The following is a 22,708-nucleotide window of genomic DNA, read 5'->3' as shown; positions in this document are numbered from 1 at the left end:
CCCTTACATATATATATATACACACACAGTATTTTACAAAAAAGTAAAGTTCCTTCTAAAAATATCCTTCTGAAAATACAGCATCTTTGTGCCTTTTTCATAACAATTGTCACGACTGGTAGCAAGGATGATGGAGACGAACGTGGAATTAATCCTTTCTTTAATAACGTAGAGTCAGGATACAAAGGAACAGGTGAGACAGCATGTGAAACACAAACAATACCGGACACTGAACAGATAACAGACAGGAACTCAAATACACTGTGATGATGACTACAAATGACAGGCAGCTGTGAGGAAGTGATCAGTGTCCATGGAAACAGATTGGTGGCGGGAAACAGACAAGGAACCACAGGTGAAGACAGGTGACACAGATGATGAGGACGAAGACTGTGACAACAATAAACGTAAAATTCAGCAACTTTTTTAAGTTCAGTTTTTAAAAACTTTCAGCAATAATTTGCCAAGTGTCGTCTTTAAAAGGAGATCAACCTTCAGTCTGTGCTCTAAAGTATTCAAGATTTACAACAGTTTAAGTTGGAAATTAAATTTTCAGGTCTATTCTTAAAAAAAGAATAAATGGATTGTATCTAATTTAGTACCATAAAATCCCCTAAAAATACAATATTTTAAATAAAAACATCATTGAACTAAAATATAGTACATTCGTTTCATTGAAACAAAACATTTTAGTAAAAAGATTTGACCAACACATGAGGAGCACTATATTTATTTATATTAGTATATGTATATTTCTGTATCTAAATAATATATTGTATATATTATACTACTTACAATACTTTATTTTTACTTACAAAATATACAATTATTTTCTCATAATTTTAGTTCACACAAGTGCAGCTGAAGCCCATGTCCGTGCCAAGAAAGGGGACACTGCTGTGTTGACATGCAGTCTACCAGCCCCGGACAAGGGCAGCACTGCCCCTCAGCACGTCATAGAGTGGGTGCGTCAGGACTACGATATCCCCATCCTCATGCACTTTGGAGTGAACAATCTTCGTGTGCATCCCAGCTATGATGGTAAGTGCCTCAACGCTGTGAGCTTATTGCAGGGGTCAGCAACCTTAGGCACATGAAAATGGTTGGAATTTTTGCAACCATGCATCAAAAATATTTCGAAGCTAAAATAAAAAGGGTAATTGCGACTTTTTATGTCATAATTCTGACTTTTTTTTTTTGTCACAATTGCGAGTTTATATCCCATAATACAGAATTTTTTTTCATAATTCTGAGAAGAAAAGTCCAAATTATGAGATATAAAGATATATAGATGTTGGCTTGACAAAGCCTTGTTTAGAATGTTTTATACGCTTCCTAACATGTTTATCATGTTGTTAGCGTGTCTTAGCATGTGTCTAGCATTATTTTACATTTTGATTGCATGGTTTAGCACGTTACTAACATGAATTAGCATGCTTTAGCATGTTAAAACATGGCTAACATGTTTTACCATATTGCTAGCATGTTTTAGCACATTGCCTGCATGTTTTAACTAGTGCTGTCAAAATTGTTGTGTTAATGCGCGATAATAAAAATTTTTTTTGTTAAAAAATATTAATATAAATATAACGCAATTAACGCAGCATCTGTTTGTTTTAAGTTCATTTAAAAAGTTGTTATATTATTTAAAGCCTAATAAATGTTAAAAAAGTATAGCTTTTTTATACTGTAATGCTGAATGCCTATAATTAATGGCTAAAATTGAGAGGAAAAAATTTATTTTATAGAGACATCAGTACCATTTGTATCTATGATACTGGCATTCTTTCGAAACAATGTGCGATTAATTCGTTCATTTTTTAATCGATTGACCACACTAGTTTTAACACATTGCTAGCATGTTTTTATCACATTGCTAACATGAATTAGCATGTTGCTAGCAGGTTTTAACATGTTGTCTTAGGATAGTGATAGACAACTTAAATATTCTATGGTACTCTAAATTAGCACTGAAAAGCTGTGGACAGGGTTATTTTTGCGGCTGACCTTATGGCATACGCTTTTCTAGGAGTTTCCAAGTCAGATGCAGAATTTATGGGAGGAGAGTATTTAAATGAATCATGCAAGGTGATTTACTAAGGTTTCCGTTCGTCAATGTACTGGTATTTGCGCCATTATTTAACGCCCCAAAAAAGCATGTCTTAAACCAGACGCTAACTGGTAGATTGTGTTGGTCAGTATGGAAATGATCCGGCTGCGTCTTTGTTCTTTCGTTTGCATGCCGCCAGTAGATCACGCGCAGAACTTTCCACTCCCATCGGCGTGTTTTTGGAATTTCGCTCTCACGCTAATTTGCCCTGTCTAGTAAATCTGGCCCCAGAAGTCTTATTGTAATAAAAATCAAGGGTAGCGTTAGTTCTGGCAGGTCACGTTAGTCAAGCTCGCATCAGCTGACTCTCAGCTGATAGGGTTACGACGCCTATCATCGTATACATATATAAACTCCTTCAGTATTATCAGCAGCTGTCGCGTTTCTCAGGAGCGAAATACCCTCCTCCATCCCCAGCTCCTCCTCTCGCCAGTCAGGATTTGGCTTTCTGATTCGCCTTGAATCAAAATGAATTCTCGAATTATGTTGTACTTTAAAATCTTGAATTAATGATATCTGCATACTTTCATGTTGGTTCTGTTCTGTTTACCCTAAGTGGTTATTGCTTATTTTTGGGTTATTGTTGCTCTCCCCGCTCTTATCAATGCTAGGCTGCATGGATGCGCAGGGAGTTCTCGCCCAGAATGGAACCATACAGCCAATCCAAACTATATGCTAATTGTCAATCGTATTTGACGATAGTGGTCCTGACAGAAATGTATGTATATAAGATATTAATTGAATATCAGTTTTATAATATCAGTATAATATTAGAATATAATTTTTATGTTGTTAATCAACAATTTTAAGATCTCTGAATTGGGACAGGTATGGAACAGCGGTTAAAAATCGTGGAAAAATAAAAAATGGCACCGGACCTGCCGTACTGTAAACCACATCCTACTTTCAACAATGCGGTATCTCTCACCTCTTTCGTAATTTGTACTCCTGAGTGCCACTTCGGTCATAGCGTGTCTCGTCTTACAGTAACTCTGCTCTTTTGTGTGCTCTGTGGGACCTGCTAGTTTCTCCCCCTCTCATTGCAGAAGTCCCTATTGTGTCTTTGGGAGCTTGAATACAAAGGGTGTCTACAGGGAAAAGTCTTTCAATGGCTGAAAATACCTTTTTTCCCCCTGTTCTTAAAAAGACAATGTCTCTAACATAGAAAGAAAAAGGCTTCCTCGGTAACACTGCAAGTTTCTGTGCTTGGATTAGTCCTCACCTTCCGCATAGTGAGCGGATGACAGGTTCAACCCTGCAGTTTATGCATGAACGCGGTGTGTGTCCCTTTGCAATTAAACAAATTCTCGAAGACGGCACTGCACCTGTTCATCGCGATGTTGCCCGGGCGATGGAATGCAAACCTATTGAGCATCAGCAAAAACTAAAAAAGACAACTTAGAACTTGGTTTATAACCACATTCATTTACCTATGCAACAAGCAATGGATTATATGCTAATGTATAAAGAATTGTGAATTAGTTTACATGTGTGAAAAGCAACAATTCAGAAGTAAATTTGTTTACTTCTATGACAAGCAACAGTTTATAAGTGATTTTGTTTACTTTTGCGAAATGCAATGGTTCGTACACAAATTTGTTTACATGTTCAACAAGCAACATCTTTTAAGTGAAGTTCTTTATTTGTGCGACAAGCAACAGTTTATAAGTGTTTTTTTTATTTGTGAATCAATCAAGTTTATAAGTGATTAAAAAAAAATTGTGCGACAAGCAACAGTTTATAAGTTATTTTAAAAAATAATTATTTGTGCGACAATAATTAAGTTAGGTGATTTTTTTAAATATTTTTTTGTGCGACAAGCAAAAGTTTCGTGAATTTGTTTACTTGTGCAACAGTTCATGCTCAAATTGGTTTACATGTGCAACAAACAACATCTTTTAAATTAATTTGCAACACTTTATAAGTGTAACGCTTAGATCCACAGAAGATGATTATAAAAGAACATATGAAACAACCGACAATGAACTGAGGGACCAAAGGAACTTAAGTAGTGGTACAAACAAGGGTAATAAGGAGACACAGCTGAACTAAGAGGACTAATCATATCAGTAACCATGACAACTCATAAGTGGCGGGAAACTAGACAAAGGAAACACATGTGACTGAATGAAAACAAAACAAACTGAACGTGACTGCGACAAGCAAATTCAACAAGCAATAGTTTTGATACATAAATTTGCTCTTGCGATAATCAATTGTTTATTAGTGAATTATGTGACAAGCAATGGATTACAAAGAGATTTGTTTTCAAATTAATTTTCTTGTGTGACAAGCAATGATTTGTAAGCAAATTGTATCTAATTCTAAGCAGCAACAAAAAAACAAGCTATTGTGCAAATGTTCGGTTAATAACGGCTCCACAGTTTTAGCAATTTTTAGTGTTTTGTAGCTCATATGAGACTGAACGCCACTGAATATCATTTGATTCACATTTGTTCAAACTAAAGGCGGGAATGAATGGCTTCATGTACACCAACAGCCGAATAAAGGTCAGAGGGCGTCGCAAATGTCGCTTTATGTGATGTGGAACAAAGAAAAGAAACAAAAGGTGTAAAGCCGGGACTTTTTGAGCGGTGCCAAACCGCAGGTGGGGTTGAAGAAGCATGGGAAGAGGTGAAGGGTGAGCTTGGTGTGAATTTCCTTGCCTTAGGCTATATCCCAGCTAACAGAGATCATCCCTGCAAGGTTCTCCAAAAGTTATGAACAAATGTTCTTCCAGTAACTGTAATAGAAAGTTATCTGGTCTTTTTAATAATGTTCTCAAATCTTTAGCACAAAATCATTATTTATACATCATTCATGGAGCGTGTTTTTTTTCTTAAACATTTTAGTTGGACATTCATCTAACATCTTTTAAATGTCACAGAATGTTCAGAGAACGTTGAAATGTAACGTTCCCATAATGTTTGAAGAATGATAGAATGGAATGTCGCCTTAACGTTCGTATTACCAAGACATTTTTAAAACTCGACGTTTTAAACGTTCAGAGAACAGAAATAACAGACCTAAGCAAAACATAGAACATGTTTATGTTAGCTGGGATAGTGTCTCATGTGTTCACTCTGTGTAAAATTTCACACTCAACAAAACACTCATCTTTCTAGAAACCTAAAATTGCGTTGGCCTCTTGCAGTAGTGGAATTTGTGATATCATAAGATTACTTCACAAAGTAGACGAGATCTACAGATTGCAGTGAAGAGTGAAGCTCTCTATTCCATATGAGCACCCATCCCCCTCGTCTATAGCATTCAAAAACCTCCCTAATGAGCAGCACGCTGTTTTCAAAGCCCATTGGTCGGATCAAACCAAGCAGCTTCCCAGTAGCCCATCATGATGATTCAAATTTCAAAAGATAACAGTATCTTGAAACACAATAAAAAGAATACAGACGACGACTCTGGTGTGAAACCCGACCCTCGCTTTCCTGAGCTGAAACTGGAGAGTCCCTATACCTGGGAAACCTGTGCCAAGAGGTGACACAATGTCTCTGGGATACAAGGCAGCGGATAGGATTTAGGCTCCAAGTTTCATAGCCTCAAGTCATTAGACTGGTTGAATTAAACCTGCAACTAGCAAACCTTAAATTCTTCCAGCGTGTTCCTTTTTAAACATTATTTTTCTTAAACCCCTTAAAATAATTGTATTTCTACTGCATACACCTGTTCTAACATTGGTTTCAGATGATAAAGCAAATAGATACAAATGACAGCATATGTTGCTCCATACAATAAGGAGTCTAATATTAGTTTCTCCTGAGATTTGACTCGGCGTCGACTAAGCAACGGAGCGAGCGTGTGTTTGTTCGGCTGTGATCTGCTCAGTGGGAAATGGTTAGTAAGTCATAAGTAAACAAGTGAGTTAATTCTTGCATGTGAAACTTCAGATGAATCTTTGCTGAACCAGGAAACTGGTGAAAACACACGGATGACATTTTTTATGTTGCAATGAATATACAGTAGATGGTTGTAAGAGATCATTCCCATTCCTGTTTTTATTATTCATATATGGGCATAAAATCGATGCGCTCTAAGGTTAGTTTACTCATAGAGATTATATTTTCAGAGGTGAGGACTAAATTCTCTATTATGTTTTATGTAAGTATCAGATTATCCCCCATTGGTTGCTTAGGAGAAATAAAAATGACATAAATTGACATAAAAAAATGTAGCGCTATAACTGGATAGCATAACTGAACATTTGATCTGGAAAGAATTTGAGGAGAAATATTTGAGTTCATATCGAAATCTTTTTTCGAATGCAAATATGGAGTGCGAGACATTATTGAGATCTCTTCAGAAACTCTAGAGGAGACTTGTTTATCTAGAGAAGGAGTGTTTACCCGGGATCTTTTCCTCAGGAGACAAATCTGTGAAGCGAGAGACTTCAGCCGACGTCTCAGTTTGCTCTCATTGCTCTCTTTAAGAAACATTGAGATACTAAAGAGATCTCGTTCGAGTTATTTTGTCTTTCCATTTGTGATTTCTTTGCTATGTATATGAAAACTGCCAAAAGAATAAATAAATAAATACATTATTATCAATTTAAATAAATGTTATTATCATTTTTATTATCAATAAATGTTATTATCATTTTTTTAAATGTATTTATTTATAATTTTCACAGCTTTGGAATTCCATACTACGTATGTAAGCTGTTTTTCATCACATTGTTGTCTTAAATTTTGAAACGAAACTTTCTCCTCAGCTTTTTTTCAGTAGTATCGAGTAACTTGAGAATTTAAACTCCTTCTAAGCCCCGCCCCCGAGCTGATTTTAATCCCTGTCACCACAGCAACTAAATTCAAATCCACACCACTGGCATCAGGTACCATGGCAGCTTTTTAGTGCCGGCTTGTGTGTGTTTGGGCTGGACAGGAACAGGTTATACATCCCAAATCCCTTGGGATGGAGTCCGTGTCCCTTTTTCCGTGACCTCTGGCTTCCATGTGGGTAAAATAAGCAGGCGCGGATGGACCATGATGCTCTCAGCTGTTATCTCATGCCCAGTTCTGTTTCCACAGTCTCTCCTCTTGGGAGCTCAGTTAATGATCGCTGTCACCGCCTGTTTTCACAAATACATCATAGCTGCACACCATGCATCGGCCGCGCACGTGTTTGCAGATGATGGATTTTCAGTTTAAGTCAGTTTTATCTTTGATGTGGCTTCTGTGGCGAAGATTTTGACCGCTGGTCTCTTTAAATGACTATAGATTTTGAGAAACAAGCAAGTCTTTGAAAAGCTCATTTGGTTGAATGAAAGCGAGATAAAGAGAGAGAGAAGAAAGAGGAGGGAGGGAGGGAGGGGTGAGTCAGCAAACACCGTCGCTATGGGGCGCAGTCACCTGGCAACTGAGAGATAGAGTTTCAAACTAAAAAGATCTCTAGACTAAACACTCAGTCTATTTGAGCTTTGTCCAACTGAGATAGATGCTATATTACACACTTAAATGTTCAATGGGTATTTTAGATTTGTAATTCGTTTAATGCATTTAAATTAAAACTTCTGTAAAACTATTATATTTTATTGAAATAAATTGGATTTAATTAAAAAATCTTAAGTCTGAAACCAATATACTTCATTTGTTCAAACTCTCAGTGACTTGTGTTTTTAATTGTTGTAATTAATTTTTTATTTAAATTGAAAATTAAATTGTAAACTTAATTTAAATGGACGACAACAAAATAATAAAATATTCAAACTTTGTTTAGTTAAAAGCAAAAGCATTTACATGTGCTTAGTCTTCAAAAGATAGTTGCAAATTTGGTTTAATATTTATCTTTTTTTCTTGTTGCTTGTGGAAATTGTTGAAATAAAAATAAATAATTGCAGAAATAAATAGCCTAGTATAATTTATATTATGTCTACTACAGAATATATACACTTTGCATTTGTTTTGTACAAACTCACAAATAGCAACTGTATGTTATGTTTCATTTAAATTGATGATAAAATTGCAAACTTGATTTAAATGTACTTATAATGAATTTGAATAAAAATAATACTAACATAAAAACTAATAATACTCATATATAAACATCATTAAATCACATTCAATATGTACTCACTTTAAATTCACCTATCTTATATTTAGCTTTTGTTCTTAGCTTGCTGAATTATTAAAATAGTGTATAATATGATATCTACAGTGTATACGCTTTGCATTTTTTTGTACAAACTCAAAATAGCAAGTGTATTTTATAAAAAATAAATAAATTGTGAACTTAGTTTTAATTTACTAAATAATAAAAAATATAATAATAATATAAAAACTAATAATACTCATAAAAATAAATAAATAAATCAAACACGAATGCATAAATGCACTCACTTTAATTTATTTTAATTTTTAATTTTTTTTATTTAATTTTAATTTAGATTTTTTAATTACAATTTTACATTTAGCTTTCCTTGTAGCTTGTTGATAATATAAATAATATTTGAAAAATATTTTTAAAAATGTGTCTGCAACAAATATGCACTACTTTTGTTTTGTACAAGTTTGTCATTGGTTCTCTGACCCTTCCCTGTCCTGATCATGCCCAGGTCGAGTGTCACTCATCAGGGGAACATCACTGCAGATCACGGGGCTTTTCCTAGAGGATGAAGGCTGGTATGAGTGCCGGATCCTCCCGCTAGACAAAACCACAGATGAGGCTGGAAGCAACGGGAGCTGGACTCTACTCTACGTTACAGGTGAGACTCACCATATCCAGTGTGAAGGCCTGAATTATTTATTGTAAGAAAGGATATCCAATTTTACAAGCAGTCTGAATCTGAACCATCAAAGCATTTCTCTTTATGTCAGACCAGTGACACAATGCCATTATGCTCATCCCATGACTTCATACAAACATGCAGTGAACAATGAATGAATACACAAGCCAGCCTGTCTCCACGCACCTGTTACAGACAGTGCTCTGTGCACCTGTTCCAGAAGCAGCTCGGTCTCCGTCGCCACACCTTGAGGCCGTTCTCTGACTCTCAGACGCAGATTAAACAAGCCATCTGAGGCCTGTGCTCATATTCGGCTCGGTTTTCAACTTGTCAATTGTTTGAGCCACAGGACGCCAAGCAGAAAGAGCATCTTGCAGGCCTGGCTTGACGCCACTCTGCCTTTCATTAAAGCAAAAAAAGAGAAAGTTGATAAAGTACGACTAGAGTTGAGGACAGTACTTTAAAACTTTTCAAAGCTACAAGCTACTCATCATTTTAATTAGTTTAGTCAGATTACCATTTTGAATTAGTACTTATACACAAGCTGCTAATAAAAAGGGGTATTATATATTTCTCTTAAAATATTATCATGTTTCAACAAACATATTTGGAAGCACAACTGATTTTAACATTGCTAATAATAATAAATGTTTCTTGAGCATCAACTCAGCATATAATAATAATTTCTGAAGGATCGTGTGACACTGAAGACTGGAGTAATGATGCTGAAAATTCACCTTTGTTTGATCACGACATTTTAAAATATATTCTCTCAAGAAGAATATATTCACTCTTCATAGCATTTGAACGCTAAAGAATCTTTGCCATCCTTTGAAAGATTGTGACTTGTTTTCTTTGCTTACTTTCATGGGTAGCACCTCCTGTGCTGATGGAAACCTCACCTCCTGCCATTGAAGTATTTGTAGGAAGATCAGTAACCCTAAAGTGTGCTGCCCGGGGGAATCCACGGCCTACAATAACCTGGTCTAAAGATGGAGGACCAATAAAACCTCAAAACAAAGTAAAGGTGTGGTTTTCTAACTAGATAGTATGATCACATCTACTGATTTTGCACTTAAAAATGTCCATGAAAAAGAACACATGAATGCTGTTATCTTCCCTGTGTTGATGTGTTTCCTACTGTAAGTTGGGGTGGGGACATCAAAATGTCTGTCCTTTAAAAAATGTAATTGCCAAAAACCTTTACTTCACATCACATCCTGGAAAAAATTATGATTGGCTACTTGATATCGCTCATTCTAGAGTGCATTTGATGGGTCACAAATATGTATACACCCCTGCAAACAACATGAGTCATCTGCATTTTTCATTTATTTTCCTGGAAAAGAAAGAAGTTTGTTTTGTCAACTTTTAGGAGGACTATACTCACTTTGACCTCAAAGCTAATGGACATGGATTAAAAACATGAAAACCTACATCTTGATTTCATTGACTTAAATTCACAAATGCAATGGAGGACCAAATCTAGAATACAGTTACACTCTACTCACTCTTCCAGGCTTTCACAAACTCTCTCACATCTCTCATTTTAATCCTACAGATCGTGAATGGAAGTGTATCTTTCCATGCTGTAAGCAGAGAAACATCAGGCCAGTATCAGTGTCACGCCTCCAACACTGAAGGAAATGTAACTCACATCACAAAGGTCAAAGTCGTTGGTAAGTCAGCATTGATGCTTGATTAAAACAATATGAAGAGTGTTGGGGAGACCAAAATAATTCTTTGTCATCAATATTTATAATTAATATTAATATTGATTAGGTGGCATAACATTTGCCCGGTAATAGTAACTGATTTGGAGGAAATCAGGCACGTGAACGCAAGCCATGATAGGATTACTTTTTACAGATCGTACATTTATTTGATCGACTGCCATGTAACTGATTGGCAGAGGTTTGTTTGGGACTTAAAATATGACTATTGGCCAAAAAAGAGGAAGGGGGTTAGTTTCTCCTCAGTTGTAATGGTTGCCAAGCCCCTTGGCTCATGCCATTATGTTCTAAATGTCAACTATAAGCTTTTCTAAATGAATGGCGCCATCTAGTGGTGCTGTTGCATTATATTACATTTAAGTACACTTCTCGGTCACGAGGGTCTGTAGCTCAAAGAGTACAGTATGGTGCCAAGTCATGGGTTTAATTACCAGGAAATTAAGTGATAAAACATATGCTTAAAATAAGTAAGTTTGCCGAATGCTTATTTGTATTGAATGTGCACTTGTGGTGTACTTCAAATCTTAAAAGTATATATATATATATATATATAAAAAAACTGTACTTGCAGATAATATAATATTAAATAAATAAAAGGCCACTTAAGTGTACTTAAAGAAAGTAAACTTTCATGACTTTCTTAACACACTTAAGTACATTTTTAAAAAGTGTACTTTTCAAATAATGTCAAATCAAAAATGCCTTACAGGAGTACATTTATTGTGATATGTTGACTAACATAATAAAGCACATGTAAAGTAGCCTACTTGATTATAATTTTAACTGTAGTGTGTTTAAAGTTAATATATTTTAAATTATAATACAAATACAAGTACTAAATTGCAACTTCATCACGTGTAATTACAAATCTATTTAAATACATAAAGTAATAATTTCAATAAAAATGGCATCTTTTAGTTTACCATAGATGATTGTTAGAGTACATTCAGCAGTATAATTTAACCATATTTCAAAGTCAATAGAAGTAATTATTAAATTACATATAAAGATATACTTAAATCCTACATTAGTGGGTCAAAAATGACTATAAGTTCTAAAACTAATTGCTTTTAATATAAATTTAAATAATACATTTTAATTTAATTCTAAATAACATGCAATTTATTGTCTGAAAACATTACTGAAACATTACATTCAGTTCGCACTCAAGTATATATTTTTAAAGTATATTATCTCAATATTAAAGACTCTTTTTAAAAGCATGCTAAAGTGTACTTTTTTTCACAAAGAGAAACAGGTGAAAGTATTTTTCTACATCTTGCATTATGTAATGTTATACATGTTTCTAACAACAGGCCCTCCGGTGATCGTAATCCCTCCAACCGACACTGTTCTCAACATGTCCCAGGATGCCAAGTTGAAGTGCCAGGCTGAGGCTGACCCTCCCAACATGACTTATGTGTGGCAAAGACAGGGAGAAGACATTCACCACATTGAGTCAGTTCTGTTCTAAAGCTGTCAACAATCCTCTTAATATTTACAGAAACCGGTATCTTATTCATCTGTGTGTTTGTTTTAGGTCTCTGAAGTCTCGTGTTAAGATCATAGTGGACGGTACACTACTCATATCACGTTTGACTCCAGCGGATTCTGGGAACTACACCTGCATGCCCACTAATGGACTTCATGTGTCCCCCTCTGCCTCAGCCATACTCACTGTGCAGCGTAAGGGTTTCGCATATCAGCTGCAAAATATATACAATTTCCACTATAACCCAAATGTAACTATAAAGTACTCTAATTTCATACATTTTAACATGTTCAAAATGATGAAATGTAGCACATCCAGGTGATGTTATTGAATTTGAATTTTCATCTTTATTTCACATACCATATGTGCAATATTTTGTGCAAAATGAAAACTATTATACACATTTAGTTTGAACCACAGCCACGTGTCTCCTTGGTGCTTCTTTCAAAAGCATTAATCAATCTTACCAACCCCATTCTTAACAATAATATATACAGTATATGAATACTTGGGTACAAATGAGCCTATAGTAATTCTTATTGATAACTGTGTTCTTGTTTAACAGACCCAGCACAGGTGGTGCAGATGCCCAGTCTGACCTTCCTACCCACTGGCATGAGGGGTGTCATTGCGTGCCCGGTTAGAGCTGAACCACCATTATCACATGTAGACTGGATCAAAGATGGCAAACCGCTCGATTTAGACATGGTGAGTAACTGTTAGTTGCTTTTTTCACTATACATACAAAAAAACTTTTTAATCTTTTATATGAACATTTGTAAGCACACTGCTACTTCTAAGTGCCTCACAAAGTGCTTTTTTCTCTCTGAACTACTAATGCTTGACATATTGATTTTGATTTGGTGACACCATGCTGTGCTTACACTTATACCCCTCTCTTGATGACGTACTTTAGAAAGACCTCACATCTCTCCAGAACATTATTTAAAAAAATGACTCTGTGAAATTCTTTCAACAGTATCCTGGATGGACACTGACCTCAGAAGGCTCTATCGTCATAGCAACAGCTAATGATGACGCTGCAGGTGTATACGCGTGTACACCCTACAATAGCTTTGGGACAATGGGCCAGTCTGAGCCCAGCACTGTTATACTACAGGTGGGGCTTTACTGAGTGTTGGGTTAGGGTTAGGGTTTATTTTCAAATCACACAGACACACACACACACACACACACACACACACACTTTTTTTCTCTTTTTTTTCAATTTAGTTTCCATGTTTTATGGGGTCATTCCAAAGACATAATTATTTTTATACTGTGCAAACTGTATATATTATTCACCAACCCTAAACCTACCCATCACAGAAAACTTTCTGCATTTATACATTTTCAAAAAACATCACTGCCACTTATGATTTATAAGCTATTTTTCTCATGGGGACCAAAAAATGACCCCACAAGGACAAAGATTTTGAATATCGCCATCCTTGGGGTGACATTTGGTGTGTGTGTGTGTGTGTGTGTGTGTGTGTGTGTGTGTACAGGAATGGCTAAACTTGTGAGGGCCGAATATCCTTATATAGTGAAATATTTAGACAACCAACTAGTGAGGACCAATAAAATGTTCTGTTCCTGTGTACATTCTATGAAAAAATTATCATATATATATATTTTTGTATTTCATACATGTACATGTACATGAAATATGTACAAATACAAATTAGACAGCTTTCTTACATTGTTGTTGGTAAAAAAAAGTGGTGGAATGCTATGGAAATAAAATTAAATATGGTCAGTGTGAGTTTTTAAGCTATAATTTAGGAGCCTTAACTTTGTGTTTTCGTCTTTTAGGATCCTCCGTCATTCAAAGTTTCACCTCGTAAGGAGTACAGACAGGATGTGGGTAGAATGCTTGTTATTCCATGCCAGATGGATGGTAGCCCTGCTCCAAAAGTCAGCTGGAAAAAGGTGAATGTCATCACAATCTTCTCTAACACAACTCCCATGGTCATCGCCTGTCAGAGTGAAGATATGATACAATATTTTTTTATCACACACAAAAGAACAATATTTACAATAAACAAATGTTTCCCTTTTTCAGTTATTTATATTATGTGTGTAATTAAAGTACATCTGTGATCATTTCTAATCAGTAGAAAGACTGTTTATCAATGTACCACAGATGTTGTTGATTGAGCTAAACACATATTTAACCCAGAACATTTATGTCATGTTAAAAGGTATAATATAATGTTCAGCAGCAATATATTACATTGCTTATATGAAACTGTGTTGATTAACATGTAAAATCATAGCATCAATCCTATGCACAAAAACTGAGAATTTTAATTTTCTCCAAATATTATAATGCACCCCATTACAGCTGGAAATCAATTTTCAATTAAAATGGGTGTTTAATCTTATTATATGCTTGATTATGGCACTGCTCCTCTTAGGTTGGTGCAGCCTCTCGCTCACTGTTCACTGTAGCAGCGAATGGCTCCCTCATTTTACATCCTCTCAGTAAAGACCACCAGGGGGAGTGGGAGTGCAGCTCCACCAACCGAGTGGCTACTGTATCCATCAGAACAACGGTCTTTGTGCTCGGTAAGTCTTGAAGCATCTGGGTCAGCACTACCACATGCAACCCTTAGGCCATTCTTATGTTCGTGTGATGTTTACTGTAATAGTAATAATTATGCACAGACTTCTTCTAACTTTAAAAAAAAAATGTGTGTAGCCTACATCACAAGAAATATTAAAACACAGGAATTCTTACATGGTTAAGAAGCTTACAAAGAATTACATTTCAGCCAAAAAAAAAAAGCCCTTAAGGGAATCTTGCCTTATAGCTGAGTAGTCCTGAGTAGTTCTGAACTTGCTGTCGTCATGTGTCACACATTTGTCACACTTCATGTCACACATATCTTGTTTTCTGCTCATCGTTCTGTTTCACAGGTACAAGTCCTCATGCAGTGTCGTCAGTATCTGTGATCCCAGGAATTAACCAGGCCAATGTCTCCTGGGTGGCTGGCTTTGATGGAGGATATACCCAGAAATTCACTGTCTGGTTGGTGTCTGTTTATCATTGTAAATGTTGGGAAGCAATTTTGAAATGCAGTCTTTCAGATAATATTGTAATAAGAGCAGTATTTGTCTGTTAAATTTATACAATGCAAATTTGCAAAGCTGCATGCAAAAAAAAAAAAAAAAAAGGTCATGTAGCATTTTGTCAATTTGTTAGCTAAAATTGTACTGTAAAAATAGTTGAGATAATTCCATGCTTCTAAATTTTTTTAGCTAAGTTAGTTGGCAAGTTTTCACTGGATGATTTATGCCTGTCTGCATACGTCTGTTTTTAAAAACTCATGAGAACATTCTTTTTCCAGGTATAAGCAGGTGTCAGCAGTAAGGATAGAGGAAAAGCAAGAGTGGTTGTCTTTCTCAGACCTCGCTACTGAGAATCGTCTGTTGGTCACCAATCTTCTTCCTGCCACTGAGTACCAGTTCAGTGTCATGGCTCAAAATAAAATTGGCACTGGACCCTTCAGTGAGATCACCACCATCACAACTATGGGTAAACATTAACTATGCATAAGAAACTCTAAAAACATTATGAAATGAGTTTAGCAGCCTACTTTTCATGACCATAAATGGACCATGATTTGCTAAATTATGTTGATATTAGGTGGCATGTGGCATTAGGGGGATGGCATTTTGTTGGACAAAATATTGTTTATAGAAAGAAGAGACAGCCTGTAAATTTGAATATGAATACCTCCCTAATTTTGTGTTAATTTAGTCAACTTTTAGGAGTACATTAGCATAATCAAAGCTAATAGATATGGTATAAAAGCCAAAAAAAACATTTTTGATTTTATTCATCTTTAAAACAATTAGCCTGTGTGTTTGTTACCTCATGGCGACTTAAATTAATACACTATCTGTGTTTATGTTACGCACTGTAGATAATTGAATAAAAACAAGCTATTCATTTCAATCTCTCCCTTATTCAATACTTTTCTACAGATGCACTTCCTGTTGTGGCCAAACTGGAGCCCCCTACAAATCTCTCAGTCAACAAGAGTTCAGAGGGAATTATTCTGTGGTGGTCAGCACCCCAGTCCCAGTCTCCACCCATTGACAGTTTTATCATACAGTCACGCCTTGAGGGTGGGGAATGGTTTAATCTGAAAGAGGACATTAGCCCAGTTGAGAGTCAGATCTTTCTTCAGGGGTTATGTAAGGTAAATATTCTCGAAGACATTTTCATGAATCAGTCAGCTTGTCATTTTGATAAATGCAACCCTTTCTTCCTTTTCTTTCATCCTTATTTTGTCATTTCCTCATGGTGTATTACTCTCTGAAGGACTGCAAGTATGAACTGAGGCTTCTTTCTCGGCATGGAGATCAGCTGAGCATGCCCAGTCCATCAATCAGTGTCTCCACCATCGGTCAGTGCTTCACACATTCCCATGTTTTGTTCCCCGCCCTGTAATATTTTATAAAGAAATTGTTAGAATTTAATAATTGGAATTTAAACAAGACTATTTACACAAACTATTTTCAAGAAAACCTGGAACTCTTTCAACCCATCCAACCATTAAATGTTACACTTTCTTTGGGCTCCACAGGAATGAATATGCACCCAGCCAGTTCCCGCCTCCTAGACTTTCCTGATAGGCTAATGGCTGGTGTCATGGGTGGAGTGGGACTCCTTTGCCTTGCTCTTATCCTGACCCTGGCAATAGTTTGTTTCATTTTTCACAAAAGGGGGAGAAGGCGCAGGCAGAATATCAAGGGTAAAGAAACAACACTTTGAACCAATTAGAACTGTTTTTAAAGTCTGCCTCTATACACGGGTTTCTGTGCAACGTCATCACATAGATGCGCGCGCATCTAAGAGGCAGAAAGCAACAGTCTTTACGGCTATATCTAGCAGAAGCAGAGATGACGCAGAGCTGTTGTGCTGTAAACTAACATAAATGCATAGGGTATGTCAGGTTTTTATGATTCGCAAACTTAGTTGGACAATTTCATACTAGTCAACTAACTAACGTTTTACATAATGTTATATTAAGGGCAAATGAAACACAAGCAAACAGATCCAACTCTGAAACTGCAGTTTATTATTGAGTCAACAAGAATTTACAAACAATGCGAAATCTACGTTAATTACAATGTTCTTTTACAGAACTCGGCATAACATATAGCGGTCTTGCCTCTTGGATGCGCGCGCATCCGGTATTGTTTGTATACAAGAAACCTGTGTATATATCCTCCTTAGAGAATGCTTTCACTTCTGAAATTACCTTTCATGCATGTTCAATTATCCTGACACTCATTCCATTGTAAAATTGGTTCCCTTATCAGATCTCCCTCCTGCAATACAAAACCCATCTGTAAAGTAAGTGCACCACCATCACCTCTCAAAACCTTTCTTATTTGTCTAAAATTTTTCCATTCATTATAGAATGTAATAAATTCTTATCCGTGACCTTAGCAGCCCTGACAACACCCTGAAGCAAAGGCTCCTACCAGCTCGTCCACTCTCCTACACTTCCTCCTCTTCCAATCACTCCTCCCTTGACAAGTCCAGTCGCAGTGATTGTCATGCCCAGCACCAACATCTCCTGCCTCAAGCTAACCCTCCATCCCACCATTCCCTCCCTGAGAGCCATCTCCAACGGGCATCGCTTGCCCCTGTGTCCTCTGTGGAGTTCATCCAAAGAGGCCCAGATGGACGCTTTATTGTCCATGCTCTTGAAGATGACAACATTCTCAGTTCTCAGATTAAGAGAAACCCAAGTCAAAACTCCCATCGGTCATCAGATGGAAACAGGAGCTTCAGAATCCAGAAATCCCAATCTTTGAGATCCTACATAGATGAAAGAAAAAAGCCACCCTTTGTCCTTTCGGTGGATCTTCCACCTTTTAGATCAGATATTCCTTCTTCCAGCAGAACACGAGCTATGGCTAAGCACCTTTCGTTAAATGGCCATTACATGCCCATTCGGGAGCAAGAGATCTTGAATGGACCAGACCAGACAAGTCTTTTATCAGATAGCTGTAGCTCTTTTCTCTATCCCCATTCAGAAAGTACTCTGGGTCAACGGTCCCTGAAACAAGGTACCAACCACTCTGCAGCCAGTACCCTCGTTTTGCAGATGGAGCATGAGAGGGAACAAGGAAACCTAAGTCGCTGTTTGACTTTGGCTCGTGAGAGAGAGGAGCTTGAAAGAGAACTGCGCAAGTTCACTGTTGATCGAAATCCATCTGATACTGAGACAGATGATGAGTATGGAAAAATCTGGAAAACTCAAGAAACTTCAACACCTCAGATTAACTACCAAGCCATAAGACAAGGCATTTTATCTGAGAAAACCAGCATGTTGAAGGGAAGAGCTGCCTCTTGCATTCCGTGGGAAGAAAGACACAGGATTTCTTCTGCAAGCTTGGTGCCCCTACATACCTCTTATGGAAAGGATAGCAAGTATAGGCAGAATCAACAAGGCTATCATTCCATCCAGAGATCCAACTACCAACGGTCTCGAAGTCTAGACAGAGGGGAACACCAAAAATCCCAAACATGGGACCGAAGACGAAGCAGGACGCCTGTTGATTCAAGTTTTGGTCGTGTAATGGATGAACCCTTAAACTGCAATTTGGAAAAGACCCAAACTGCTGTAGAACATAGAGCCCATAGGACCTCTAGCAGAGGTCAACAATATTTTGACACATATTTTTGTTCATCCTTAGATGATCAGCAGGAGCGGGCCATAGAAAAAAGCACTAGACAGATGATTCCAATGACTAATTATTCAGAGATGAGTGTGGATGGACCTGATCTTGAGAGCCAGTCTCCATATTCAAGGTCCATAATGGGCTTGGACCACAGTTATGAGACTCTAGACTATGACAGACCCAAGTTATCAGAGCTTGAAAAGGACAGATCAGAAGAGTCAGGACATGTGAGAACAAGAAAGCAGGAGAAGTTGAACAATTGGTCAAGCAAAACTGTATCTACAATGAATGTCTCTGGAACAATGCCTAGGAAGACAAAGAGTCCTGCGCCAAGCAACTGGAATCGGCACAAGAGCATGCATAGTTTAGACTCTAAATTATTCAAGGACCATTTTTTGACCCCTGATGCCTGGGTAGATTCACTGACACTTAGTCGAGATTCTACAATGTCCCCCTTTCCGTGCAGACCCAACTCTGTGGCAGATAAGCCTAAAAGAAGCCTCAAATTGCAAACCGATTCATCTGTGCCTTCAGAAAGTCAAACGCAAGATCACCATCTTCAGGCCTCTAAATCCCATGATGGCTCCATCAATGACTCACAATCCAGCAAAAACCTAGTATCAGGACATAGCACCCATACTGCCTTATTATCTCCAGGGGTTTCTAGCTGGCCTCTGTCTTGTGGCCCCTCTCTGTCAGCCTTGCCATCTGGAAGACAGAGCCAGAGCCAAGAAGTGGAAAGAGGGGAGGAAGTTGAAAATGGGCAGGCGGTGGATGTGGAAATTAACAGATACAGGAAGAGCTCAGATACGGAGGGAAGTTATAGAAGTTATGCAAGCCAAAGCAGTGGCAGAGGCAGCATGGATGCCCCTAACAGCAGGCAGCTTTCTCTCAGCCCCCCTCTCACCAGCTCACCAGAGACCACAGAGGACAGTGACAGAGATGAGGCAGCTCTACAGGGGCCTGAAAGGTAATACTGGGGATTTTCAATAGTAATAATATGTTTTTTGACATGGGACCATGTACATGTCCCAATGCCCCAGTGGATTTATTTAAGGGAATCCATGTGTCACATTAGACTCAATGACATCGCACATTACTTTATCTTCTGACTTTAGATCTAGAAGAGGCTCTGTGGATGAGATTTATGAGTGGGACTCTACTTACGTCCGAATGCATCCTGTGGACCCCAAAGTGACAATAAGCAAGGCAGGTCTACGAAATCAAGGTCAAGAGAAGCTGGGCAGAACTACCAAAGATGATGGCAGGCCAGATTTAGACCTGACACAAAAAAGTAAGAGAAATGCTTGTTTAGTATATTGTAACTCATCAAAAAGTTGTGCCTTCACTAACTACATTTTTGTTGTACATGGTACATTAGCAATACCATGGTTTTGTGGTTATGTACCATGGCACTAATATGGTTTTCTTTGACATACCTTGGTGTACCATGCAAATACAATATGAATATGCTAATCCTTATATAATACAGCATAACTGTACCTTGGAAATAATGCAGCTCTTTTTGACTATGAAAGTCAAAATATGAAGAGCAGTTAAAAAAATCTGAACTTAAATGTATTCAAGGCATTTCGCTCTTTATGGTTTCATTCATCTCCATTGTCTTTTTGACCCAAGGTCTTTACCCTCTGGCTGGTTTGAAGGAATCTGTTCCACTCTTTGAACTTCCCGGTATTCTTCCTCCTCACTGTGAGCAAGAATCACTCCTTGCTCATGAGATTCGGAAGAGCTTCACATCATTCCCAAACCCAGAGCCTGACACTGTGCTTTTCTGATTACTAACAGTAGGTACACCATTCATGCTGATCAGCCTGTACTGTTTTCATTTTAGCCCCTAGACTCTTTAGTCCGAAATTTTTGTATGCTCTCGAATCTGGATTGGAACAGCATGGTTCCCCTCAACACAGATCTTAATGGTCAGGATAAAAGGGGACACTGGGTGTCACAATTAATTGGACGTCTCAGGACCACTCAAGCACACTGGAACCTAAGAACGCACACTCCTCTGTCCAACTAATGGAAATGACATTATCTGATGGATGGGCCAGACCTTAGTGAAGAGAACTGTAGTCTAAAGATCTTAAATTATGTGCTGGAGTTGCAAATCAAAGGGGAAATAAATAATACAGGACATAGCTCTCTGCTCCCTGCTGTTGCTGATGAAACTGAATTTGAAATAAAAATGTTAAAGCTGTTACAACGAGCCCTTCAAATTTGATTTTTGGAGTGCCATTTGATTGTTCTTTAATTCCTATTTTGACAGTAAGAGCACATTATGATTTAGAAACATCATCAAAGCCCCTTTATGCACGGTTATAGGAATATTTTATCATGTGAAACAGAATGCTGAAAAAAGTTTAATTTTTAGCTATACCTTCAAGTTGTCGAGCAAATTGGAATTGCATTTAAATGTGATTGGAGTAATGCTTTGGCAGAAACTTCAGTTTTCTTGACAATCATTGGTCCTCCACGTATGCATGCTTACTCCACCCAATCGTACCTTCCTCATACATGGAGGAACCTAATAAACGGATACTCTTTCAGAGTGCAACTGAAGAAATGATTAAATTCACTGCAGGTCACAGGAGTTAATTACGTATCACTGCGCCCTGTAGTCTGGCCGCTAATGAGTCTGCCAATACAAAGTTACATTAACGAACAGAGCTGAACTGTTTACAGTTTAACCAAACATTTCACAGCTCCAATTTTTTAAACAATTCAGTTCTACTTTATATGCTTTTATTGGTCAGAATGCTAGAAAACACCCTGACATAAATTCCACTAGTCTTTATTTTTCTGCCAGTATGAAATGTCTTTGCATCTACTGCCTACTGAGAAAATTCTTTGAATATGGTATCTTTGCAAATATGTCTATATATGTAATTAATTGTTATCTTTTAGCTTTTTAATCAAAGCTTATTCAAACAAGACTGTACAAATAAAGGTCCTTTTCTTAGTAGAAAATGAGGATTGTTCCAATTGTTTGCAAATGTTTTTGGAAAAAATTTGTACTTACATTTTTGTTACTTTATCAAATTATGTGTTTTATTTCATGTATGTGGATTTATATATTGATTAAAGACAACAGAATATTACTTTTAGTTGGTGTGTAGATACTACAAAGCCAAAAGTGATCTCTTTAACCATAAAATTTGTATTATGTATGTTTATATATATGTTTATATATACATACATATATACATATACATATATACATATATATATACATATATATATATATATATATATATATATATAAGCCTCTGAAGGAAATTCTGACATTTAAGGAAAAGAATAAAGGAAGAGTTATTGCCATTATTATCAATTCTGACCACAACGTTTCATCAGAATGTTGTGAGCTGTGGAATCCAAATCACTTTATTCCTCTCTCTATTTTTCTTTCTTTCGTTGAGCAGCAAGATATGCACTTTTTTTCCATTTGTGAACTCTCTTTTAGTGATTGAGTGGACTGTGAAATCCTGACAGGTTACAGGCGGTCACATTAGCGTGTGTACTGAACATAAGGTGCACAGCCTCCATCATTATCTAAAGCTTCCAGCAATGCCACATGCTGCATTAATCACAGCTGAGGTGAAAAGCAGAGATGTGTCAAAAAAACAAACATGCATACTGCATTTCTCTCAAACAGTTTCCCACTTTTTAGTCCATCTTTTTCTAAATTCAGTGTAATATGGCACTCATAATTAGTATGCATGACTTGTATATAACATTAATAATTAACCATGCTCACACAAAATTACTAAAGACCTCTCCTTCTAACGCGTGCCAGAAACACCATCTAAAAAGATTCATTGTGAAAGAAATACTTTACCATTCACGTACTTCACACATGCATATTGCACTACATCACCCAAACATAAAAATTCAGTCATTATTTACTCACCCTC

The 22,708-nt window shown here is 37.0% G+C and overlaps 1 protein-coding gene across 2 annotated transcripts in view; it reads left to right on the top strand.

Annotated features, from left to right (window-relative positions):
• Positions 1 to 21,895, top strand: part of igsf9a (immunoglobulin superfamily, member 9a) — a 28,186-nt gene extending 6,291 nt beyond the window's left edge. Inside the window, exons 3-21 of one of the 2 annotated variants that reach the window (XM_079600555.1) lie at positions 847 to 1,041; positions 8,676 to 8,825; positions 9,722 to 9,873; positions 10,408 to 10,525; positions 11,896 to 12,037; positions 12,120 to 12,265; positions 12,637 to 12,779; positions 13,051 to 13,191; positions 13,887 to 14,003; positions 14,492 to 14,642; positions 14,994 to 15,105; positions 15,425 to 15,612; positions 16,065 to 16,282; positions 16,405 to 16,489; positions 16,670 to 16,837; positions 17,409 to 17,442; positions 17,542 to 19,749; positions 19,898 to 20,073; positions 20,418 to 21,895. In XM_079600555.1, coding sequence (XP_079456681.1) covers positions 847 to 1,041; positions 8,676 to 8,825; positions 9,722 to 9,873; positions 10,408 to 10,525; positions 11,896 to 12,037; positions 12,120 to 12,265; positions 12,637 to 12,779; positions 13,051 to 13,191; positions 13,887 to 14,003; positions 14,492 to 14,642; positions 14,994 to 15,105; positions 15,425 to 15,612; positions 16,065 to 16,282; positions 16,405 to 16,489; positions 16,670 to 16,837; positions 17,409 to 17,442; positions 17,542 to 19,749; positions 19,898 to 20,073; positions 20,418 to 20,575 — 4,802 coding nt within the window. In that variant the 3' untranslated portion in view covers positions 20,576 to 21,895. Of the gene's footprint in view, positions 1 to 846; positions 1,042 to 8,675; positions 8,826 to 9,721; positions 9,874 to 10,407; positions 10,526 to 11,895; positions 12,038 to 12,119; positions 12,266 to 12,636; positions 12,780 to 13,050; positions 13,192 to 13,886; positions 14,004 to 14,491; positions 14,643 to 14,993; positions 15,106 to 15,424; positions 15,613 to 16,064; positions 16,283 to 16,404; positions 16,490 to 16,669; positions 16,838 to 17,408; positions 17,443 to 17,538; positions 19,750 to 19,897; positions 20,074 to 20,417 lie in introns of both variants that reach the window. The other variant, XM_079600554.1, reaches the window with a different exon arrangement.
• Positions 21,896 to 22,708: the final 813 nt, after the last annotated feature.

The sequence above is a fragment of the Phoxinus phoxinus genome (assembly GCF_949152265.1).
Source record: "Phoxinus phoxinus genome assembly, chromosome: 23".
In the NCBI taxonomy this organism is placed as follows: domain Eukaryota; kingdom Metazoa; phylum Chordata; class Actinopteri; order Cypriniformes; family Leuciscidae; genus Phoxinus; species Phoxinus phoxinus.
The sequence above is the reverse complement of the archived record's forward strand: the minus strand, read 5'-3'. Positions and strand labels throughout refer to the sequence as shown.